Below are 26,934 nucleotides of genomic sequence, written 5' to 3'. Positions count from 1 at the left end.
ATATTGAACTGTTGAAATCAAGGCAAGATCTAGAAGACCAAGAAAAATCTTTGCTTGAACTGTCCTGAAAGCTGATCAGATCTGCAAAACAGAATCAATAGATCAGTGCAAACAGCTTATTGAAAAATTCAGCTGATCCTGAAGTACAATGCTGCTTACACGTGATCTGCATGGGAGGGTTGTCAGAACGAAACCTTTTCTCCAACCTAAGTCACTGTTTAAAGTATGCAAAAGGAAACCCTAATAAGCCTAGTATGTTTTGGAACAAAGTGCTTTGGGCTGATGAAACAACCATGTAAGATACATTTGGAGAAAAAAGCATGAAGCATTTGAAGAACGCTTGCCGACGATTAAGGACAGGGATGTTCTATTATGCTTAGGGTTTTATGTCAACCAGTCGCACAGGAAATATTGTACAGGTAGAAGAAAGGATGGATTCAACTGATAAGCTAATGTCAGTGAAGAAACTGAAGCTGAAAAGAGGTTAGATATTTTAGTAGGCGATCTAAAGCATGCTTCCAATTCAATCATGGAAACCTTACAAGAAAAATAGCATTTTTGGAATAGACTTCACAGTTCCCAGATTTCAGAATAACTGAAAATCTGTGGGGAGCTCTCAAACATGGAATGCATGCAAGGAGATCTAAGAATATTTCTTAGCTAGAATTGTGCAAGCTGGGGGATATAAAAATCAAGAACAGAAAAATGGTTAGCTGGGGACAGGAAGCATTTAGAAGTTGTATTTCTGCCAAAGGAAGTGTTACAAAGTATTGACTGAAAGGCTGTTCTAACTCTTGCATTCACCACATTCACTGTGTTTATTCTGAATCTGTAAACTATGTATTCAAATGTACAGAAGGAAGACGTCTTTAATTTTGCACTATTGCAGTGGCTGTGTTGGCCTTTGTTCACTTAGAGGTTTATGGAAATATACAATATGACAAGGGGTACTTAAACTGGTGCTTTTAACTGTCTGTTTATCCCAGAGAAGAGAAGATTGAGGAAAGATGAGGTGAGGTGAAATGAGATGTTTTCAGAGATCTAAAAAGTTGTCATGCAGAAGATGCCAGAAGACAGGACAAGAAAGAATTAGCTTAAATTAAAGAAGTACATTTTGGTTGGTCATCAGGAAAGAATTCCTAACAGTAGGAATTGTTTCACAAGGGAGGTGGTAGAATCTACTTCATTGGAGGTGTTTATACAGAAGCTGGACGGTCATCGGTAAGTGATAGTACAGTAGTGAATCCCTGTATGAAGCAGGTGGTTAGACTTGATGAGTGTTTCTCAACTTTGGCAACTTTAAGATGTGTGAACTTCAACTCCCAGAATCCCCCAGCCAGCATATTGGCTGGGGAATTCTGGGAGTTGAAGTCCACACATTTTAAAAGTTGCCAAGGTTGAGAAACACTGGAATAGATTAACTGCAAGGTCCATTCCAACCCTTACTTTCTATGTTTCTATGAAATATTGTAGCACAAATATTTCTATATTTCTTTTCCCCCACTGTTTATAAGGAGAGACCAAATAGATATCCAGTAACGACACAAGAAATATACCACAACGGAGCATAACTAATTAATACTCCTCTTAATTATACTGGTAGATTTTTCTCAGCCACCGAGCGGCTTGCAAACAGAATCAAAAAAGTATTTCTGTATAGACAGTGAAGGTCAGTAAAGGCTCCTATGAATTCTTTGCTGTTTATACTAAAAAGTACACCATGATCTTTGGCAAACAGACTCCTGCTAAGTTAGTTATGCATCCTTATAAACGGTAAGGACAATGGAAAGGCAGCGCTCTTGACACTGCATTAAAGAATGTAAAGCAATATTTCAATTAAAAGACAATTGAACTGCCCGTTAAGTACCTTGCAAGTACTGAAGCACCACAAGAAGATGGGAACAAAGCAGTACCTTTACATGACTCGAGAAACTTCTTGCAAGGTCCTAAGGACTATTTGTTAATTCAACCCTAAATAGCAACTGGACTCTTCTTTGTGGCATGAATACTGCTGGCTCTGTCTTACACCTTTATTGAAACAGGTATCTAGCAGCATAAAGGCCTCTGCCTAATATGCTTCATTCTCAAACAGGCAGGTGTTGCAATTCAGTGTGAAGCTCAGTTCTGGAGAACATCTCGTTAGTCTCCTGCGTGTCATAGATCAGAATCCCCATCAGCCCTGCCAACATAGCAAATGTGAGAGGAACACAGGATGGGGAAGGCAATCTTAGGTCCAGGTGGCAGATGACAAAGTCGCTGACCTGAATACATGGATGGCTACTCCCAATAAGAGCGGGACTAAGTTCTTCAACAATTTGACCTATTATAGGTCAATATTTTATACTTCTTAACACACCACACAAGAAACAGATTTCCTTTCAAATGTTTGGGTAGCACAGAGAGAATATCTGGATGAATAATATGGGTGGAATTCTACCTAAACTTGCAGAAGCAATCATGTTAAATCACTAAAGGTAAAGAGAACTTCAAGAGTCTTTCATGAAGTACATAAATGCAGAAATGCATTCCACCCTCTTTTCTATGGTCTATGATGGAACCCACCCATCAGATTTTCAAAAAATAACGTGGGAGATATGACAGTCCAGAATATAACTTGTTTGCATCCATGCTGAACTTGGGTTGGCAGAGTGCAGACAAGGTATACGACTTAGTTGGGCATTTAATCTGTTACCACCAATTACTATATTGAGTGTAAGCCCTATATATATAGGAAATTATTTATGGAGAAGTTTTTCTGCAATTTAAACATAAGAAGTGGTTCTTTCTTTTACACTAGACTACTTGCCCATCTGATCTTTCACATTACATACCATTTTGGATTGCACCCAAAATCAACATTAAAAACCAAGCTTTTTATGATGGAGCTACTGTTTAGGCCCCGGTATCCTTTAGATAAGTTGAAATTCAACTCTCATACTTTCCAGACAGGATTTTTGGGCTAAACCATTGCAAAACCTATGTTAGAGAACAAGGATATGCAACTTCTGAAAAACTGGAACCCACCATTTAGCTGCAGGAGGTAATCTAGTACGATGGCAAACGTTTCTCTTTGGGGGTTTAAGAGAATGAAGGATAAGAATAGTGATGGTTTGCTCCTCCTGCCTACCCCCAAGATTACCTAATCTCATTTTCACCCCCCCCCTTTTTTTCAAGGGCAGAATCTCATCACCAACTTTCAGCAAAGGGGGTACTGACTATCTGATTTACTATCTGAGAGCAAGCATAACAATAATAATGCTGAGCCACAGCACCCTATTACCAATGGTTCCAAATACGCTGCTGGTGTCTTTAAAAGAATGATCAACATTACTGCAAATGATGTAGTATTTCCCAGCTTTATAACACACTGAATTGCAGCCAAAATGCACTGCAGTTGGACCTGCCTCAAACATTTCCTTTGCTAAACATAAATTCAGCACCAACATGTCTTAACCATGCTTGATTTCAACCTCTTTAGGAGAGTCCTTTGGAATCTTTGGTAAGGGCAGAGCATTTTTTAGTGTCATTTTTCAAGTATTTTCAAGGAGTAGTAGTGGATCATCAGTTCAATCATAACAAACCAAGAGTGTGAGTTTTTCTGCAGTTAAATAATAAATGATTACAAGGTGGGAAAAGGAATAAGAAGTCATTTTAATTTAAGTACTTCCATTACCCTGGAAAAGCTGTTTGATCAAAACAAACTACAAATATGTGCACACCATAGAAGGAATGCTTTCTTGAAGCACATTCATTTCATTGTTATCTTCTCTATCCTTAAGTGCTAATTATACATGATGTACCATCACATGAAACCGAGACACTGATTGGATCCAGAGCACATCATGCTTAGAGGAGGTCAACTGATTAAGTCTTACTGATTTCAATGAATCTAATAGAAGACAATATGTGCAGCTCAGGGTTGAACTGTGGAGTCCTTGGGGTTCTCAGTGATTTTACTGAAGATGTTACCTAGCCGGGTAATGAAATGTTTGCAAGAAAACAACCAAGCTCAGAGAACCCCAAGGACTCCACAGTTCAGTGAATCTATTCTAAACATGACTAAATCTGGATCAATCCTGTAAATACAATCCTGTATTTTTAAAAAAATTTTTAACAAAAAAACCCTTCAGCTTGTGGAAGAGGCAATTGAGACTGGAGAACTCATCTCTTATCCCATGCATCTCTTTCTTTTCTCTTATTCTCTTTCTCTTTCAGACACAGAAAGAGAGGTTTTGTACTGTGATTTGGCAATTTTATTTTAATCTAGAAATAAGTTAGCAAGGCATATTAAAAAGGTAAAGGTGTCCCTGAACTGAGCGTGAGTTGTAATTACATGAACACAATCATGAAATTTTCTTGGCAACAGTACAAAAGCGGCATTTGTTACAGCATTTTGTTCGGCATGTTTCTTCAACTTCCTAATAGCACTGTTGTTCCCTGAGGTCTTCCATCCAAGTGTCAATCAAGCCTGATCTGGTTTAGGCGAAGCTGCCATCTGCTGAGAAGTTCCTCCTAGCAGATGTATGAAGACAACCATATAGGGTGGGACATGTTAAAAGATATGTACCTTAAGCACTTGCATTGTCTGACCCTTTTCAAACTGTTTCACTTAAGTTGTGTCAAGAACATTTGATGCTGCAAATGCTGAAAAGCGCTCTTGAAATAAGATCCATTTCACACAGTAAAATAATTCTTCAAATAATTGAGAACGTTAGGACGGTCTGATCAGCTCAACTTTAAATTGGTTGTAAGCATCATAAAAATCTAAGAAACACATGTAATTGAACAGAAAAAGGAGTAAAATAGTAGAGGGCATCATATATTGATATGCATGTCAATATTTATTCTTTTACTCTAAATCGCCCAGAGTTGCTTCCAGTGAGATGGACAGTGACCAATGGGAAATATAAAATGAAATAAATAAATAAATAAATAAATATACCATAAAGCACCAGCACTTCCATAGCTGTTAATTTGTTGGGCCTTGTAATTTGTAAAAGTCTGCCACATTAAGTGAGAGGTGGTTTCTATCTGGGGAATGTATTAAATAGAATTAAGTATGAGTGCCTGTGATAATTTGTTAGTAACAGGGATATAAAGAAGAGCATCCATATAAAGTTGACAGTAAAGGAGAACACAAGCTGTTGATTTGGTGGTACCAACACCACCTGGGCCTAATCTGTCCACATACGGCATTTTCTTGAATTTCCCTTCCATGATCAATGTAAGAAGGGTATTAACCTGGGCTAAGGTTAATGCCCTTTCTGAATTTAGGATCTGCAGTATTGGGCTGGTTTAATTTTTACAAAAAGGCCATTTGTAAATATGTCTCTCCGAAGGGAGGGCTGTTTGTTTTGGCCTTCCATGAATGTTGGGATTCACTGATGGCTCTTTCACTAGCACTGAATGGATTTCCATTTGCCATCTTCTGCAGCTTGAGGGAAAAGCACACACATTGATTTGAAGGCACACGTTCACATAAACAGAGATCACCTGAACCATCCTGACAAAATAATTTAATCAGTTGTTTTTGTTATTTTACTATCAAGAGGACAGTAAAGGGGAGAGATACTTGTTTTTTTCCCCCCTTGCCTTGTATTTTGCAGCTTGAATTGAATTGTTCTGCTTTAGACAGCACATACATGATCTTCAGCCTTAAGGCTGTAGTCATCTTCTTTCACTTGCCCTATACCCACTTTTTTCTAAAGGAAGAATAGCACAGGCTACAGCAGTAAGGCACAGTGTGATATGTGGAATATCTGGAACAGCAGGGGACCTATGTGAGGATGCTTTTTGTAGACTTTAGTTCTGCATTTAATACAATCCTTCCACATAGACTGGTGTCTAAACTTATGGATCTTGAGCTTCCATATTCAATCTGTTCTTGGATTTTGGACTTCCTGTCTGGCCGTTGGACTTCCTGTCTGTTGAGTCCCTTACTTTACACTCTTTATACATATGACTGTACCCCCACTCACTTCAGCAACATTATCATTAAATTTGCAGATGATACAACAGTGGTGGGGCTTATCTCCAAAGGAGATGAGTCTGCCTACCGGGATGAGGTGGACCGGCTGCTTTCGTGGTGCGGAGACAATAATTTGGCTCTTAATATCAATAAGACCAAGGAGCTTATAGTGGACTATAGGAGGAATAGGTTAGATGTCCAGCCCCTGGTTATTAATGGAGACCGAGTGGAGCGGGTGGCCAGTTTTAAGTTTCTGGGTGTTATTATAAAGGAGGACTTGACCTGGGGCGCTCATATTGCAGCCTTGGTTAAGAGGGCCCAGCAGAGATTATACTACCTGAGACTTCTCAGGAAACACCAACTGAATGAAAAACTGCTGGTGACCTTCTACCGCTGTGCCACTGAGACCATTTTAACCTACTGCACCTGTGTATGGTTTGCTAACTGCACAGTGGCAGATAGGAAAACGCTCCAGAGGGTTACCACCACTGCCCAGAGGATCATTGGTTGCCCTCTCCCCTCTTTGGAAGAACTTTATAGTTCCCGCTGCCTTAAGAAGGCTCAAAATATTCTTAAGGATCCATCCCACCCGGGACATTCTTTTTTTGAACTATTACCATCTGGCAGACGGTACAGGATAATGAAAACAAGGACCAATAGGCTGAAGAATAGCGTCTATCTTAGAGCTGCAACTATACTGAATTCTATCGTATAGTGCAGTATTAATGCAGCATCAGGGGTTGTGCAATATGGAATGTGAAGGTTGTGTTATATGTGTTTTATGTATTTTATGGTTTTTATATTTTTAAAGCTGCACTGGGGTGGCATTAATTTCATTGTACAAGTTGTACAATGACAATAAAGATTTCTATTCTATATACATGTCCTGAAGGAAAAAAAAAATGACTCTGAATTTCTTGTTAACTTCAACCTAAATAAGTAATATCTATATAAATGACAACCTGGAATCCCCTAAAAGGATCTGTTCTGGCCGAAAAGAACCTTTATACTTCTATTGCAGCTTCTCAATTTTACTGTCTGCTAAGTATTTCAGTAACAGAATACTGTAATCCGAAAAGTTTAATTTAGTCAGATATGATATCACCGGTAATGAATCCTCACTGCTGCTTATTCAAGGCCCTTTTCAAATATCTTTCAGCAGAATCCACAGAGGCCCAAATACAACAGTGCCTGCTACATCTGAAATGTTGCAAAGCCATGCCACAACCATCTTACAAATGGGGAAGATATAGTATAGAAACTTTATATGCAGCATCGAATATTACCTAAATTGCACTTTGCAAAGTATTGTCAAGCTTGCAGGATAAAATTCAAGAGCTTAAATAGTCTCATGTGTCAAACCAATGATAAAAGGCATAATGGAGTTTTATTTAAGATTCGAAAGGACTGATTCTCACTTCTTGTCTCATTTCTTTTTGGATCATTTGAACTTCAAGTTCTTTTATTTGTATTTCCTTCTCAGTTAATTATGGCCTTCTTTCATTTTAAAAGATCCCAAGTAAAATAGCAGTAAATAATAATAATAATAATAATAATAATAATAATAATAATAATAATCACAATAATAATAAACAATAGCTTATTTATATAGTTGGCATTTCAATGTATGATTACAGCGTTTCAGGGCAGAGAGATTTTATAAATATAATTTATTAATAATTATAGGATAAAACATAGAAGTGAAGGAAGAAAAACCAAAACACACATATACTGCATTAAAAATGCCTTTTGAAACAAAAATACACTTTGATAAACTGTTGCTCCAATGAATGCATTTATAGCCCTATCAAACATCTATATTGCTTTTACAAACAATGACATCTGTGAACATTTATTAACAATTTAAATACAAGCTCAAGCTTTTCTTGAAATGATTGGGACCAAGTGAGAATCAATCACTCAGATGAAAAAAAAAAAAAAAAAAGCAGATTCTCATTTTCAACTTATTCGATTTGTGCATCTAAGAAAAATAAAGTGATTTTCTCATCACCAACAGCGGAAGACAAAGTACCATGTTCAGTTTTAAAACACAGACTGAAAAAAAACAACACAAAACCCATCCTGTTGACTTTTTTTCATTCAGTTCTGTTCCACTTATACAGAGCTACATAATCTGCAGTTGCAAACACGGGGCTAGCTGGCAGACCCTCCGTATCTGTGTCGGATAAAAAAAAATAATAAATCACAGTGCTTATTGCTTGTTACCATGGATACCATGAAGAGACTGCTGTCCATTACAATCACTAGAGAAAGACAACATAATTTTCTGGAACAAGTCCTGTTTTGCCTTCATATGTTGCTTTTAGCCATCCTGGTTCCACAGATGGATATACTGTTAAGAAAGAACAAGAGTGTATGACTTGCACTGTCTATGGCCCTCTCTCTGAGGTTTAAAGTTTAACATAAACAATTATAATCATTTTCATTAAAGTTTTTAATAAACATAGCAAAAACTAAGACAAACTAAGCCAAAAGAAAAATGAAGCGCAGAAAGGGCAGGAAAAAAGAGGAAAAGTAGAGGAAAAAAAGAAAAAGAAAAAATATTTTTCTTTTTCTCAACATAAATAATAATACTATTCACATGTACACGCACACACACACAGAAGTTATCTCTGTAATATATTCACAATATCACTCACCCTTGATCTGATATTGAACAATCGCGTGACGAAGAAGAATCACGGTGCAATAATGGAAACATAGGCAGCCTTACAGCACTTTAAAGATGAACAGAGGTGCTAGTTGCTAATATCACTGCTACAAGGACAGTAAAAACGAACTGCATCTTACCATTGGAAAACACTGCCCCCTGAGGGAAGCTCAGCTCATGACTGTGTTCAGCCTTACAGGAATACATGGCCTTGGCTTGCCTTAAAAACAACAACAACCAAAAATTGTAGACAAAAAGGAACAGATGATCTATGAATGGAAGAGCATTCCAACAGAACAAAATATTAGAACTGCAATATGGGAAATACGTCTGTCAATGAAATGCTTCAAACCAACAGGCCCCTTTGCAGTTAACTAATGTCAGGCACTTTTTAAAATGTGGTGGGACTGACTCTTAAATGTGGTTGGAAACTTCAAATGGTCCCAAATGTTGTGGCCCGACAATTGGTAGGATTCAGTTATCCAGCACATGGTATTCTGGTTAAAACTGTTCTGTTAGATACTAGTCTGCTTCAGAGCACACGTACGGTGTTGGTTATAATCTATTAAGCCTTACTTGAGTTGGGACTAAACTCTTTCAAATATTACATTCTTTCTCATGAGTAGGGTCCATGTTTTAAGAATTTTGAAGAAGCCCTTCCTTTAGTCCCAATGCTACCAAAGAACATTTGTTGGGAATGCATGATAGGGTGTTCTTGGTGTCTTCTCTGAGGCTTTAGACCTCTAAAGCTTAAGCTAACTTTCTCTTCATAACCTTTCCATTAGCATGCAAAAAATATTTACTCAGATAGGCCTTTGTTATTTAAACTGATTTTGCTACTCAGCTAGACAGTTATGTTTTTAATGATATTTTATTTATGCCTTCAAAACCATTCCTATTATTGACAGTGATCTTGAGCACCGTCCTTCGTTGTAAATGTGATATATACTTTCTAATAAATAAAAATATCTTTTCTTTGACCTCCTCTTATATATAGATAACAGTAAAGACATGCCTGATATACAGCAAGAGTTTGCTCCTAATTTGTTTGAATCTGTTTTTAAATCTAAATTAAGGCTAAGTGTGAGACAAAGTTCATTCTTAATTGATGAGAAATGAGAAGTGTTACACCTTAACTATTCTATTAGTTAATAATTAATTTAAATGATTTGGTTAATTAATTAGAATAGAATTAGTTTAGTCTCAAATTTATTAGAATATCTGTGTCCTGTCTTTTGGTTTCTGACAGAAAAAAATCCAAAACACTGAAGCCAATTAAGATAAATATGTAAAGAATTGCAATTCCTTTTAGAGAGGGATATGCTGACATCTAGTTGCAGTAGTTAATTCTGTTAAATAGCTACTGTTCTAATTTTTACAACTGTTCCACATTTTAAAATTTAGTTTACATCCCAAAGCCTGTTTTGTAGTCCCTGCAATAATTCCTCTTTTATACATATTACAGGGAAACCCTTCCTTCCTAATTTCTTAAGTAATTACCAAAAAAAAGCGGGGGCTACTATTCCAGCTGTGCTGATAATGGGTCAAAGATATCTGGCTTTTCTGCTCTGCTTCTCTGGTCATGATAAGGAGTTTGGCTCATATGGCCACGCTTTGTCAGCAATTTAGCAAAACTGAACAACTGGGGATATCATGTAGAGGATATCACACAAATTACAATTTGCCTGGGCATCTGGATGTAAACTATGGTTTGGAGTGTTATTTTTTGCTATACTTTGCTGGTATAATCAGCATACTCATCTAAATCTCTGACCTGGTGCCCCTCCATATGTATTACAACTGCAACTCCTACTTTTTCCAGTCAGAATGGCCAAAGCTGCTGGCTGAGGATTCTGGGAACTGCACATCTGGAGATACCAAATCCAGGAAAGCTATGCTAGCAAATGATACTTCAATTTTTCCAGATACCTGCTTTTCTAGTTTTTTCCTACCTCCCAAGCATGTGGATCAAAATGCTATTCTCATTGCTAATCATCTATCTTTACTATTAGCACCATAAGGGGCTCTGATGTTCCAAGCAAAGGACTTATTGTATGCCTTTGTGAAGATGGACTGCTTTCTTTTTTGCCTACAAAGCTGCTAGGAAAAGAGGATGTGAAAATAACATTGCCAACTGCTACATGTTCCTGAAGAAGAACCTCATTTCTTTTGTGTAAGATATAAGCTCAAGCTTTCTAGGACATACAAAGGGAGTTTGTAAGTTGCACTTGCATTTCTACGAAGCTAGTGATTTCTGTGAATCTGACTGACAAAGCTTTCTGTCTTCCTCCATAACTCTTCTGTTTGACTGGACTGGAATTTAGTTTTCTACATTTTAGGGAGGGCAGTTATCCAATCTTTCCTCCAAGAAACTAAGCAAGGAGCTTGTTATGTGATACTGGTGTAGGCTTTCCTGGCCAGTATCTATTGGGCAGGGTTAGGCTTTAGGGTTTAATGACCATGGTCTAGGTGACAGATTTCCTGATGTTCTGCCAGCACCTGTGGCTGGCATCTTCAGAGACAAGGTGGTCTGCTATGTAGACCACAGGCCACAGGGTATATTTATAAGACAGGAGCCCAGGAGATATTTATACGCCAGGAGCCCAGTCTGTTCCTGGTCAATTGCCTGTGCTCCTGCCTCTGAAGATGCCAGCTGAGTTGTCAGTGAAATGTCAGAAAACCTTTTGTCTAGACTACAGGCAGTAAACTCTGAGGTCTAACACTGCCAAGTTTGTTATGTTCTTTAGATTTGGAAGGAAAAATGTGAAGTCTATGGAAAGATTCCCTTTTGTGGAATGACATTGCAATCTTCACTTAGACACCAAGTCTGCCTTTTGTCCTGTCCTTCTGGCATATTCTAATTACATTATCAACTCGCAGTGGCCAGGAGACACTATCTACTCACTAATATTGATTCTTTCAATGGAAAGTTGCTTTGGGAGCCAACATTGGCTTAGATCAGAAATATAAAGAAATAATTCTGAGAGATCATTTGGGATCAAGCTCATTCAATAAGCATCACGGCTGAGTAAAGGGTATGAATACTGGTCTTCTAGAACCAAATCTAGCCCTCTACCATCACTCCATGTGGTATCAGATGACTACACCACAAAATTCTGAATAAAATCTCAGAGTTATAGATGGGGAAATGGAGGTCAGAAAATCTGAAAGTGAAGGAAGTAGTTGTAACTGTTACTCATACTCATTTTTTTAAAGCCAAATACTCAACGATCTTCTGCTAATGGTCAAAAACAAAATAGATGACCATAGATATTAAATAAATTATTGTATCAGAGTTGATGAAAGGGTACATGTTCAGGAACCACAACAAGGGATCTACAAGTACTGCAAATATTTACATGAGTCTAGAAACAGGGAGTTCTGAACAGTTTTCAGACCTTAATGCTTTCCAATTACAAAGAGGAAATTCAAGGGAAATGGATTTTCTGCCTGTCCTGCTGACTTCTCACTGTTCAATACTACTATTCATCCAGTGCTCTTAAGAAGATGGAAGGCAGAATAAATTTTAACACTGCCAACCTTGCCTACATTACCAGCAGGAAAAGCCTCCCTTTCCTTTTCTTGTCACTCAAACATACCAAGAAATCATATGTTCTCTGGCTAAGGAGCTGTAGAACATGAGATGAAGCGATGGAATTTGAGAAATCTGCCATATTGATGGAACTAGAGAGGTCTCCTTGGCAGTTTTCAGTGATAAACAAAGACCTTCTGATTTTCCTGAACTTTTGAGATGTTATTTTAATTATGCAGAGGGTTTCATGCTGTTTTATAAAATACTGTAGATTTTAGATTATTCCATTTTAACAGTTTCATTCTTTTTGGAAAGCATCCAAAAGGGCAGCATAAAACAGAATAAATAAAATAAGTTGTTCAATGAAGTATAAGAAAGAATACAGAAGATGATTCTCTTAAAACATACTATGGGCAGGTGAACCCCCATAAAAGTTTTCTTGGTAGATTATTCCATTTTTAAGAAACTGTGCTATCCTTCAGTCTGCAAGTTCAACATTTTATGATATATATGAAATGGAATCTCTACATCCCATATTTTCTGGAATGCTCAGAAGCATCATTTGTAATCAGTGTTTCTTCTTATTTCTAGCAATCGCAGCACCACTCATGGTTTCCCTGAATTTCCTCCTCAAAGATAAAGAAGAGAGGTCACACTGGGGACAAAACTACAATTGGATATTCAGCTTGAAATAAGCTTAGACATTTTCAACTCTGAATAATATTCTGTTACTGTTAGCTAATAATGTAATGACAGATTTTCTTCCAGCATTAGGCAGAATCCATATTTCAAAAGAAGTTGTAACGCTCAAGTTAGAAGAAAAATATGACTTAATCATCAAAGGGGTACATCTACCCAGCCCACCAGAGCAGGGAGGCTGGATATGTTGCAGGTCCCATTGTTGAGGGAAGTACATCTGATGGGATGAAGAAGGACCTTTCCCATGGTGGCCCCTTCCTTGTGGAATGTTATTCCCTCTAAGACTGGCCCCCACCTTGATGTTGTTCCGGAAGGCCCTAAAGATGTGGTTTTGCCAGCGGGCCTGGGGGCCCCAAGCTGAAAAGGAGCCAATCAAGTGGTTGTGTTGATTGTGTTTTTGGCCGCCACGGGGTGGGAATTGATGGTTTTTTTGTGTTGGGGATTTTACTTTGTAAGCTGCCCAGAGTCATTGTGTGTGTGAGTTGGGCGGCCATATAAATTTGTTCAATCAATCAATCAATTTTATTGTGCTCAGACCTACCTTCCAGAGGGAGCCTGCTTCACTGAGCAACTACTTTCAAAGAGCTGGGCTCTTGCTGCTACCCTGAAATATAGGAAATAAGTCCATGTTTACCAACAATTTCCATGCTCTTACCAATATAAGAATTCAAGCACACAATCAAAACGTGGACAAACTTACACAGAACCTGGTCTCTGATAGCCATTACTTGATGCTGTGTCCAATCGTAATCTTCTGCACATTTTTGGAGGCAGATCCGGATTTTCTAGCACCTTTGGTACTTCCTTGGTATCCAGGGAAGCTAAACTTTGCAATGAGCTTCTGCAGCTTTTGTTACCTAAATAAGAAATTATTACATGAAATTACCTTGAACGTCTCCTAGCTTGGTGCTCAATATCTGATGTCTCTTTTGATGACTTATTATCTCACTGAAAGATCATGATGTATGAATGATAACAGATTTAAGGGAGGGGTAAAGTTATGACTGTGGTGCTGAACACTTCTCTCGCCTACTGCTCAGTTCCAAATATTTGTTTGGCTATATCCTATTGTATACATTTGCCGCTTACCACAATCCTTATTGTAAATGCAAAATATGCACGACAGCAATTTCTTTTATTTCGATTGTATATTTGAAATTAGCAATAGGAGCACATTTATTATGAAACATGGTAAAATGACAAACTTTATTGGAGTTCATTATCCAAAATATGTTGCGTAACAATGAAATGAATTGATATTTGTCAATGAAGGGAAGAAATTTACTATCATAGTAAAAAAATGAGATATAAATGTTTCCTCAAGACAGTGGGATGATCAATATTTCTGAAATCTGTTCCTGGAAATCTGGAAAGGACTCATTGCTTGAAAGGGAACTCAAAAAAAAACAAAAAAAAAACCCTCTAGGTTTGGATACTGAATTCCTGTTTTCTCCATATTTAATTAAAACATCCTTTTTATTATCTGATCTATCTCCTCTCCAAAAATGTCCAGAAAGTGCAGTAATGTTTTTACATTATTGGTGTGATGATCTCATGATCCATGAGACATCATCTTAACATCACTGTGACTTCCAGTGGATGTCTGTATTTGTTTATTTAAGCTTTTATATGGCTGTCTAACTCAGACCATGCAACTCGGAGGGGGGAGTGTACAAAAATAAATGAAAGAAAAACTATAATCATCGGTATGAATCATTAAAACTTACTAAAATAATAAAATGGAAATCAGAATTGAAATCTTATATAGCTTGTCATTAATTTAACTGACTTCACCAGGCATTTCATTTTTTACCCTTTTATAATCATGTTTTCCCAAATAACATGTCATGCTGTAAGTATCTCTTCGAACGATGCGCCTCTATATACCTCCTTCTTCATTAAACATATTCTTTATTATTGTTTAGCAAAGTTGCATTTTTCAGTTTTTTGCTGTATCTCACTCCTGACGTTGCTATATAAAATTGTCCATGGGCAAACACTGGTTTTTGCAGGCATGATCTAAAGATTATTTAGGGTTTATCTTTTTTATTGATATTCCAAAGATTTGCCTTACAGGATATTATTGTTTTTGAAAGCAAATGAAATATCTGAAGGAACCAAATCCAGTCTTGGAAGTTGTACTAGAATTCCAGTTTCTTTCTTGAGTTCCGATCCACAAGGATTGTCTATGTGTGCAGCCACATTTGATCCATTAATCCATTGCCTGAATGCATGTTTCTTGAAAGTATTGCAACTGCACACCATTTAACGTTCAATTGAGGTGGAAGAAGATAATTGTTTTCTAATGAATTAAGAAATCAGTGACTATTTGATCATCAATTTATCCTCACTAGAATAGTTTTGCTTAGTCTCTCTATTTTTGGAAGAATAGCGTAGTTGATGGTGCAACAGAGTTCATTCTTTGCACTTAAACTGCATTCATTGTGAAAGAAGGATTTCCTTAAAATTCTCTATCTTCTTTCTCTGCTACAGTTACTTCTACAATCTGCAAGTTAAGTCTTGCAAATTATTCCTCCCGCAAAATAGCAGCTGTTATCCCCAGTTCATTGATGAAGGGTGGGGGACTCTCTTTTCTGAACCTTCATTCTGAACTAAGCATCATGTTCTATTTGCTGGAAGTTTGGTTCTGGAGAGGAGCTAATATTCCCCACAACACAAACATTTCCTGGCATATATTGTACATCCCTATATAGTGTATCACTTTAGCAAAATATGGTATATTAGATACTGTAATAATTTATTCTGAAGTTATTATGGCTTAATCCCTATGATGGATTTTCAAAATATGCCCAACTATATGGAACTATTTGTCCCACATAGTTGCAAACACTGTTTATTTAGCTTTTAATAAAAACCCTTTTTGTTCCACATAGCATTTGTCATTCCAGCGAGCAAAAACTCACTATTGCATGAGGAAATGTCTTGGTGCTTGTAAATACAGCCAGCAACTATTACCAATTTCATGTTATGCAAATATTTCTCATGTTATGGAAATATTGCAAATGTATATTGCAATGCTAAATATACATAAAATTAGATATACACAAATTATTAAGTAACTGATTGGCAGTAAAGCAATGCATTATTTAAAGATTACCTTCTGCAGATGGGATAGACCTTATAGACGAAGCTGTTGATCGTTTCATTCCAGAGAGACTATACAATCCTCTTTTGGTTGGGTCTAATGGTGAAGTCACATTATCTGGTCCAGTAACAGATGTGACACTTTGACAGTCAGATTCCACATCTGTTTTTGCTGCATCCTCCTTTGAGGAAGATTCAGGACTTGTGGTCCAAAGCCCTGAATTTTTTTGTCCATTGGAGGATGGTGATGAAGCAATCCATGGAACAACTCCTGTTTTTTCCCTGGACTGAGAAGATGCAGGTTTGGTAGTGCTGTTCTGTTCTGAAGAGTGAGATGACAGTGATTCTATGCTGCCCATGGGAGTGCTGTCTGGGCTGCTACTGTATGAATCACCTGGAATGTGGAAAGGTTAAGAGATGGGGATGAGAACAATAAATGGCATTTCTCAAATTTCTCTGCTGTCTTCTGGGTGGGAGACAACACTCCCTGCTCATTAACTAATATGTACAAAAATACAATGTGGTCTAAACCAACATTAATCTCTACCAGAACAATATTTACTTCATGATTCTGCACAAGAGTAGGACAACCCATTGGCATGAGAATGCAGTAATCTGAACGTCCTGAGTTTGGCTGTATGAGAAAATGGCACTTACGATTATATAATGTGTGTAGTCCATGCCAGGTACAGATGCCAAAGCCAGAAGAGATCTCCATGGGGCTTTCAGTAGTCAGGAGACAAGATCTAAGGCACCCTGATTAGCTCATTAATCTCAGCCCTGACATTTGGTCAATGTAGGGTTTCAAGTTGAAGAAATATATCTGAATTTGCATGGTTAATGTAGATTGCAGATTTTATTTGGGTGACTTTCTCAGTGAATGCAACTAGACAAGCATAAGAATATTTGAAATCCTATTTTCAAGTCTTTGGAAATGAAACCACTGGAATTTGATGTCATAGATGGGTAAAAGAAACACTTGCCCTTCATATGCCACTGTGATTGAATTGCTCTTAAACACTAATTTATATATATTGTGTTTTTCCATCATGAAGCTCAGGGCAATATAAATAAACTTCCAGGAAGTATTTTAGTCAGATAATGACTAAACTCAAAGTTGCATCATCTGCCTTTGTACCATATCCTATGATCAATCCTATATCTTTGGTTGGGTCAGGAGAGGAAGAAAGAGAGTAAGACTCCCTTTTTGTATGATTAAGTGAAGACAGCCAATTCTGTCTCAGATTTTGTTGGGGAGAAAGAAAGTTATAAAGATACAGTGAAACCTTAGAACCTTTTTAGGTGAAACAAAGGAAGAAGAAGAGCCCAAATCAAAAAGAGCAGGGAGGTGCACCTTTATTACTACAAATGGCACAAAACACTCAGCAGAGAAGCACCCCTTGGGCTCAGAGCAACCTCATCATTACCATCCATTTATAACCTACTGTGAGAAAGTGGAATCAACTGCACTTACTATCTGGATCTGCCAGACATGGGGTATATCGTCCTTTGGGCTTGCGAGAACCTGTGGAGAGACAGATGGCTCTTGTCCTTCTTGAACCTGATCGGGATTGAGGCTGTCGGAGAGGAATATTGGGATCTGGGGCCGTGTGGAATATCTATCAATAAAAGCAAACATTCATATTGCTGAGAACCTTTTGGAATACCTACCTTTGCTTAGGCTGAGTCATCTGCCTCCAGCATAAACTTTTACTGTACAATTTGAGCATCACATTAATTTCTTCAAAATAATCTTACTAATTACATAAGACACTATACAGCAGCCTGCTCTCTTTGTAGGTTGAGGCTTCCCTTTCCCAAACTCACAGAATTCTGGGAATCCAACATATCTGGATGCAAGAAAGTGGGGAAAGCTATTCTTTACTATTAAATGATGGAATTCTATTGCAGGCACAAAGAATTCTGAGCAATTTGAAAAGAGATTCTAACTTTAGGCACATTTAGTGACCCTGCTGTAACCCTGTTTATTCCAGATTAATCTATATCATTTCTTCTTTTTCAGAATATATGAATCCTTAGCCACATTAATAAATATCTCATAATGAGCTCCTTTCATTTACTATGTCACAGAACAGCTGACCCTTGGCTGATTTTTAAAAACCAAAGTAGGTAACTGATGATAGAGTTAGAAAGGATCTTAGAGCTCCTGTAGTCCAACCCTTGGTTCATTCCTGGATCCTGTGGAGCAGGGCTTTCAAACTGTGTCCCACAGAACCCTAGGGTTCCAGGAGATCTTGATGGAGTTCCATGAGAGATTAAGGGCTTGAAAAAAGTTCATTTAAATGCAGTCAATTTTCTTGCATTAAAGCTTTGCCTAGATTTTTTTTCTTAACTGTTTCCATAGTCTGAAAAAGTTTGAAAACCCTTGCATTAGAGCATCTCTGATGCTCTATAATAATTATATGATTAGCAACCCTTTGATAATCATATAATCTAGAGAATGAAAACTCACCATGTCATGAGATAGCCTGTAACATTGGCTGATACAGTCTGGAAGTTCCTTCTGATATCTACCCTGATACCTACTCCTTTGTTATAGTTTTAACCCACTTGTCCTGCTCTCTGGACAAAAGAGAATTCATCTACTGCCTCTTTTGTGTGACAACCCTTCAGATATTTGAAGACTGTTATCATAGCTCCTCTTTGTTATCTCTTTGGTAGGCTGAACATGCCTGGATCTTTAAGGATTCTTCATAGGGCTTGGTTTCCAGACCCTTCATCAACTTGGTAGCCCTCATTAGAATGAAGTCACTGAAATTTTGCAAGTTTTGGCAATCTCACAAGATTTCAACCTTTTAGGAAATTATTATTATTATGTATTATATTTGTCCCTGTACAACAGAGCCTGAAACAACTGTTGACCCAGATTTATTTATTATTACTACAACTTACATATCACTCATTTTCAGAGTCTCTGAATGGCTTACAGTAAGGATGTTAGAAGATTAAAAATGAAATTCAATTAATAAGCAAGCAGCCTGAGGAGACACCATTTAGGGTAGCATCATCTTACTCGTTCTCAATTTTTTTTTAAAAAAAAGTCACGTTTTTATGTCTCTCCAAATAGGCAGTAATGAGGGAGTAGCCTAGATGTAAGCTGTTTCAAAGGAAGGTGCCTATCACTGAGAAGGACTGAACACAGGTTCCCTGAAGATAGCATTCCCTTGGTGGTGGGACCTTCAGTAAACCCCGCTCCCAGATCGTACTGGACAGCAAAATTCAACTTGGATCTAGGCCTTGAGCCATGTGAGGCTTTACCAGTGACAACCAAAACCTCAAATTGCACCTGGAAGCTAACAGGCACCTCCTGTAGTAGCAGCATTATCTAGATGAAACTCAGTGCACCCATAACTAACTAGGCCACTGCATGTTGCACAAACTGAAACCTCTGGATGGCCTTCCCTTATAGAGCACTCTGCAATAATCCTACTGTGAAGTGACAAAGGTATGAGTAACTGTGAGTAACTTTCCTTGACCCAGGAAAGATTACAGCTGATGCACAAGATGAAATTGTGCAAAAACCCTCCTCGCCACAGCTTTCATTTACTGTTCAAGCAGGAGCCGTGAGTTCAGGAAAACCCCCAAGTTGTAGGCTAGCTCCAGTTCGGGAAATGCTATGCTGCTATATTGAATGAATAAACTATCACTATTGATTGAAAAAACTAAGACATTTATATTCCTACGGCTATTATAATAATATAATAAGTTGTATTCCATATTTTTTTCACCACAGTTTTCAGTAAAACCCATGACATTCTACCTTCTCATAATGCTCAATGAGAATCTCAACCACAATATTCTGAAACTTGATGTTCATCATAGCCGCCACTGTTTCCTCCTGGGCTCTCATCAGTGTGGGACCAAAAATGACTCCAAGATTGGAGACTGTCATGAGATTCTGCTGACTATGTAATGACACCCTGAAAATAAACAATTGAAAAATGGTGGCATTTATATATCAAATACCAGCTTTTTATTTCTACTCAATATAACTTGACCTTCCACTTACGTACATATTAAGTAAAATTTGTAATTTGTTTTGATTACACCCTTTGGAAAGACAGAAACTACCTTCCCTTTTGATGAAGAATACATTATTGTAGAAATTCCGGAAACAGGCTTCCTTGTTTAATAATTTAAACATTTAAATAATTTAAGCACAGCTCCAAATATTTAACATATTTTTCTGATCAATTCTAGTTTAAGGATTGTTTCCTCCCAAACTGTTTTATCATGGAATAAGATTTGTACTGATTAACACCAAAACCAAGCAATATATTCCATGTACGCTGCTACCAAAGAACAGTTTATAAATATAAATCCTATGTAACACTTTTATATTTGAAGGGGAAATTGTTTCAGCCTTTTTTTCCTAGCAAGAATCACAAACAAATGTAGCTGACAGGGCTTAGATGAAATCAGAGTATATAAATATCATTTTTCTGAAATGCTAATGGGCACAAATGGTTTACCTAATTCAAATCAATTCACAGAATCCAGTTCCAAACCCCAAAACTCTGTAGCATGATCACATGAAAACACATGATAAAAGTTACACTTGGCAGAATTTGCCATTTTATACGATCTCTAGGAGCACAGAAACTCGCAAAAGCTTTGTATTAGACCAGTGTTTCTCAACCTCAGCAACTTTAAGATGTGTGGACTTCAGCTCTCAGCATTCTCCAAGCAGCATGCTGGCTGGAGAATTCTGGGAGTTGAAGTCCATGTATCTTAAAGCTGCTGAGGTTGAGAAACACTGGATTAGACTATGGTTCACATGAAGCTTCTAATTCTTATTAGACCATTCATTCACAGCTGTACTTATTCTTAGGGCACAATACCTGCCCCACTTCCTCAAGATTACTCATGATGTGGACCTTTCTTGAAAAACATACACAGATGGTCAATTTGGAACATGTCCTTATTGAACAGTACTTGTGGATTTAGCAAACGGAAAGGAAAGACTGGAAATCCTTTACATTAGTCTCCCTACCCAGGAGACTAATCCTTTACATTAGTCTCCAGATATCTCATTCATATGGAAATTGCAAGATATATATTAGAGTTGTAATCTAGCATATATTAAGGTATCAGGATTTATTTAAGGATGCTCTAAATAAAGAATGCTCTTTTCATTATGCAGCTAGAGGGCCCTATAAAGATTTTCAGTTCTTTACTAATAAAGGAATATTGAACAAGTAAAGTTGAGACAGAGGTAAGAATACTCAAGTAAGTTTCCATATTACTGTAATTTATCATCTTAACAAGGAATGCTTAGGTTACCTTGGTGACAAATTGAATCTTTTAGATAACAAAACCGAGGCTGATATTGTCTTGACAAGTAATAACTGGGCATACATTTTTGAAATGGGAGCTAAGGCTCAGTTTCTTGAAGAAATTTTAGAAAATAGCTTTTTCATAATACTAATTTGATAGAAATTTTAATGTAGTGGTTTTCTATTGGGATAATGAATACAAATAGGCTGAAGTAATAAGTTAGTGAAATATATGTTATTACATAAAAGAAAATATCCATTTCCTGAAAATCTACTTTTAATGAGCTATACATCCGGGTAAAATTTTAAACATTGCCAATCTTTAGTTTCCCATTATTATAAAGATGAATTCAGGAATTATTTTCATCTCCCTTTTTATACTAATATGTGACAGCATGGTCAAATTCTCAACAGATAAAATACTGGATCTGCTTAATAATTCTTTGTCATGGAAATGACATAAATTTTAATTGATATTTGTGAAATGTAAATCTAATCTTTTGTCAAATTAATATATGACAAGAATTCATGGAAAAGCACAGCTATTGCTTAATTTCTTTAGATTACATTACAGTATGGCCAGAGTAGATGAAGATAAGATGATGGTGATCATTACTCCATCCATTACTCCAAAATCTAAAGGGGACATCTATAATTGCAGAACTGATTCCTTCATGTTCCATTATCTCATTCTACCAAGAAATGACTGTAAACATCAAAGGCAGATCCATAACAGATTTCACAGATGTTCTTTAAGTAATATTTATGAAAAACTCAAAAAATGATGAAATACACACACACACACACACACAGTGTGTGTGTGTATACATATATGTGTACACACATATGTATACAGTGTGTATACATATATGTGTACACACATATGTATACAGTGTGTGTATACATATATATATATATATATTTCATTTTTTGAGTTTTTAAATATAAAAATATACATACACAGACACAAGAATTTTCCTACAAATAGCAAATGTGACCACCTAAAGACATAATTGGCATTTTAAATTAGTGTTTTTTCAGAAATATATGAAAAGATGAAGATAGTGAATGGTCAGTCGTAGCCTGGAGCAACCTTCTACAGATTAATTCCTTGCCAGAAACAATTACAGTTAACAGATAACAGAATGAATGCCACTTTACATTAGGAACCTCCAGGGGGTGCTAGTAATAAATAAATTTCCAGTCATGAATGCTTATAACTTCATGGGGCGTACTGTTGTTTTTGGATGTAACTGCAGAAAAGACAAGAAGGGAAAGGCAGATACACTAAAACCCCTTTCTCTCCTCTCACTGTTATAAACAACCCATATACAAAACAATCATTACTTGACCAAATGCTTTATCAGGATGTCCAACATATCCCGGTTTTTCTCTGGCAATTTGTGGACCAGCGCATGGACTGCTTCCACTCTGTAATTTTGGTCATCAGACTCTATTAAAAAAAAAGACAGTAACAGAATAGCCCAAGTGAGTTCTCCGGTGCTAGAAGCTTTCAACAGAAGCTGGAGGTTCACCTGTCTGAGATGTTCTAGTGGATCCTACACTAAGCAGCTCATTGGACAAGATGATCTCAGATATCCCTTCCAACTCTATGAATCCATTTCAATGACTGCCACTGCAATCATCATCACTACATCACATGTTACTTATTGTCAGGAACAAAAATGGACCATGTCTTTAAAGATTTATTTAAACAAACAGAAACTGATAAAGTACAGCTTTGTACACCAGGCTTCTAAAAACTACTGATTATTCACTGCCCAGATATGCATGAGGCCCTCCACAAATAGAAAGTTATAAAATGAACACTGAATCCTTAAAACATATATGGATAAAATAATCATATGAATATCAAAAGCTACCAGCAGGAACGAGATAAAATCAGAAGTCATTAGCAAACGGGACACATGGATGAAAATGGAGAATTCACCTCCCACTTCCCACACACCTTCAAGCCAAGCCAAGTTAGATTCCTGCTACATTCAGTTACTTTCATCTAAGTGGCTTCCCATGTAAAAGCTGTGTTAGGCTAGTAATAGGGGCAGTGTCCTCATTCCATGGCAATCTAGGAATACCTACAAGGATCACCTCAGAGACCTTACTGAGAAGGTCACCTCACATAAGGAGTGAGGCTTGCTTCTTTAGAGAAGTGAATCTTTAATGGTCCTTTCCCCCTTAAATAAAAATAAAAACACCAGGACATAAAAAAGACCTACTAGAAGGCCTGCTAAATTGTTCAGTGCTTGGCCTTTAGGAAAACTGAAATACGGAAGACTCCAACATTAATCTGCCTGTTTACATTCTCTATTGCTAGAGAGTACAGTAAATAGAAATCAGCTCTCTTTATAGATTTAGGTTGCTGTGACATGGACTGGTAAATACACAAGTTTACCCCAATCCCAGGATTATCATCCATTCTTTTCACTTACTAACAGCAACGATGAAATCCTTGTGCAACTTGAAGGTCATGAGTGGCTCTGCAAGACACCTGAGCAAAGCATTAGTGAAAGAAAGAGGTTGAATATAGTATTTTAAAGAAATTTACTTTTAATTCCAAAGTAGACACTTGCTTTAGTTCCATTCTAAACTAGCATGGCTGTGAGTTAAGGATAATGCTACTGGAGTCTGAAATAGTCACACAGCTGGAAGGAGAGATGATAAAGTTTCCTGCCTTGCCCTATTGCAGCCTTCTTCAAGCTGGTGACCTCCAGATGAGTTGGACTACAGCTTTGCTCTTTTCCAGCTGTATGATCTTTAGAGGACACCAGATGGAGGAAGGATGCCCTATGGAACCATAGGAGACAAAATGTTGTCACTAAATCATTCACAGTTCCCAGAGGTAAAGAGCTTCTCATATCAAGCTTGATTCTGTGTAATTTTTTTTGGCCACAACACAGAAGTGATTTATTACTGCCTTTTTCTGGGAGGTTTTATTTAGCCTACAGACCTGGGACTTTCTAGTGATCTCTCACCCAAGTCCTAAATGGATTTGACTGTGCTTTGCTTGTTTTAAGACCAACCAAGGTTAGTAAGCTGCTGCAAAAGGCTATCTTCTATCATTCCATTAAATTATGGGAGGAAGAAGGAAGCTTACTTAGATTCCAAAGAAGTCACGGCATCCCTAACTAAATTCAGTCTGCCACTTTATTTTTAATAAACCTTTGCATTTTTCCCTTGAGCAGGGTTGTACTTCCAAGGATGTTGTTTTAAATTAAAAGGAAGTACAGTGGTACCTCTAGTTACGAACTTAATCCGTTCCATGACTCTGGTTGCAACTCGAGTTGGTCTCAAGTCGAGGTAAAGTTTCCCATAAGGTTCAATGTAAATACGGTTAATCCGTTCCGCCCTCCGAATCTGGTCGCACCACGAGGTAAATTTCCCCCATAAGGTTCAATGTAAATGTGGCTAAACAGTTCTGAAACATATGCATTTTATTTTTAAACCTCAAAAACCTTCCAAACACCACAAAAACCTTCCAAACGCCACAAAACACACCACAAGCCTCACCGAACGTCTCCTTGCTACCGCAATCTCGCCCACAGGAAGCCGCGACCGCGTGGCAGCAGGGAAAATGGCCGCGGATCCGGTTCGTAAGTAGAGGCGGAGTTCGCATGTCGAGGTAAATTTTTGGGGCCGGAGCTGGTCGTATCTCAAAAAATTTGTAAAGAGGGGCGTTCGTAACTAGAGGTACCACTGTACTTATAGTCAAACCCTTGGCCGATCTTACCAAAACATTACTCCAATCAGCGCTTATTCCAAAAGATGTAGTATTTACGTAGACGTAACTCTGATAGTTGTGCAACCTGAAATCCTTCTCAGACTTCTTTAATAGTCCCTTCTGCACATCTGCACTCTCAACACGTTTGCCAGCACGTTCACAGTCAAAATAGATAGGAATTCTACACCCCAATATTTGGACGGTTCACTTAAGTGAAATCAACATTAGGTTGTCTGGAATGCAAGACAATGCATTTAAAACTAATCTAATCTGCTTTCTGAATAAGTACGTACCTTCATTTTTCTATTCCTTGCCAATGCAACTGCTTAAATTACTGGATTTATTTAACACATGAAAGAAGTCGTACTTATTTGTTTTTATGTGATTCTAATAGCCAATTAGTGAACCATGCTGCGCAGTTTTGATCAAATAAATTAACTGGTTAAAGAAATGTATTGCTCAGTGCTATAAGCATTAGATAACAACTTACAAAAGCTCCGTTTGAAATGGAAAGATTTACAGTGCACAGTAAATAGACAAATAACTAGGTATGTATCAATGGTTACCAACACCGCACTATGCTCTCCGCATTACAGTAGGGTTTGAAGAGTATAAGATACAGATATTGACATGCGCTTGCCATAAGAGATTGGAATCCACATGGCCTATGCTTACCTGAGGTAGTTCTTTAGCCCACTTGTTATAGTTTTATTGTCCCAAATTTCCAAATCAATGTCCATATCAGGAGGAGATTTAGGAGCTATTAAAAACAGAGAGAGAGAGAAGCCGCATGATTCCATTTCCCAGTGGAATTTTAGGTACCGCTACAGGAGTGTCAACACTTGAAACCATGAAAAGTTGTACATAGGGAAATATTCAGTACAGGTGGGTAAAAATAAACAACAACAGCTTCTTATATGGTTGGGAACAACAAATAGTGTAATTGACAAGCTATATGCAATTCTGTTCCAACACAGGTCAACTACTAGTAGGGGGTTACTTGTTGAAAGTATTTCTATATTGTTCTTCCTTCAAGAGAATGGAAAACAAAGCCATAATAATATCTGGGATATAACACAGTGGGACAGCATCTCACCAACAGATGGTTGTTAGAGTGGTCATCAAAAACTTTCTTGGGACTGTGAAGATCTAAGCAATATCTGCAGTTTGATCAGAAAGTGATCTGACCATGATAAAGAATAGGTGGTAATGTCCTCCATATCTAGACCATGTCCCATTTCCTCTGAAGTGAAAGCCAGATCAATATACTGTCTTTCATGAGTACAGGCCAAGATAACTTGGGACATGCCCATGGACTGTTTCTGACCTTGGCCCTTGGTCATGGAAATTGATGACCCTAGCACAAGAAGCCAGTGACAAGGAGCTCTGTGAGGGCTTGTGCCAGACATCAGGGCAGACTGTGCACCAGCAGCAGCCCCCAATCTGATTCAACTACCTCCAGAACAGAGACACTAGCTACTGTTAAGGTATCAATAATAGACTGTGGCCATTCTTCCTCCCTCCCTTGGTATGGTGGCTGATGGAGGATCCACATTCAGGAGGGCTCATCTCTGACACGGAACATCTGCTTGGGTGTTTGGTTGCAGGCTTGCATGCCTGGTCTACATGCACACAAGATGGGGTGAATGTGGGGAAGGGAAGGGCTTGCTGAATTCCTGAATGAATGAGGGTGCACCCATTCACTACAACAATGGTGGCTCTATAGCTCAAAAAAAAAAAAAAAAAGAGGCTAGGGGAATAAACATTTGTTGTTGACATAGACAACATGGATAGCAATCCCCCACCCTTTTCAGCGTTAGAACTCAAGGACATCCACTGAAATCAGATGCAGAGATACTGAACTGACTCATGAGAAAAACTAAACTATGGAATTTGCTGCCAGCAGTTACAGTGAATGGCCAT

At 37.6% G+C, this 26,934-nt stretch overlaps 1 protein-coding gene across 3 annotated transcripts in view; it reads right to left on the bottom strand.

The window, feature by feature from the left end:
- Positions 1-4,151: 4,151 nt before the first annotated feature.
- The window catches only part of ARHGAP42 (Rho GTPase activating protein 42), a 142,214-nt gene continuing 119,431 nt past the window's right edge, over positions 4,152-26,934 (bottom strand). Inside the window, exons 13-22 of one of the 3 annotated variants that reach the window (XM_088140605.1) lie at positions 25,687-25,771; positions 23,723-23,781; positions 22,620-22,725; positions 19,757-19,916; positions 17,450-17,594; positions 15,989-16,369; positions 13,571-13,727; positions 13,412-13,474; positions 8,780-8,859; positions 4,152-8,321 (exon numbers count right to left, since the gene is read on the bottom strand). In XM_088140605.1, coding sequence (XP_087996731.1) covers positions 8,233-8,321; positions 8,780-8,859; positions 13,412-13,474; positions 13,571-13,727; positions 15,989-16,369; positions 17,450-17,594; positions 19,757-19,916; positions 22,620-22,725; positions 23,723-23,781; positions 25,687-25,771 — 1,325 coding nt within the window. In that variant the 3' untranslated portion in view covers positions 4,152-8,232. The remainder of the gene's footprint in view (positions 8,322-8,779; positions 8,860-13,411; positions 13,475-13,570; positions 13,728-15,988; positions 16,370-17,449; positions 17,595-19,756; positions 19,917-22,619; positions 22,726-23,722; positions 23,782-25,686; positions 25,772-26,934) is intronic. The other 2 variants (XM_025166628.2, XM_025166629.2) reach the window with 2 other exon arrangements.

This window comes from Python bivittatus, unplaced genomic scaffold (genome assembly GCF_059951505.1).
Source record: "Python bivittatus isolate LINGU-HERP-01145 unplaced genomic scaffold, Pbiv_v1 ctg000340_np1212, whole genome shotgun sequence".
NCBI lineage: Eukaryota > Metazoa > Chordata > Lepidosauria > Squamata > Pythonidae > Python > Python bivittatus.
This window is presented reverse-complemented; position numbering and strand designations above follow the sequence as displayed.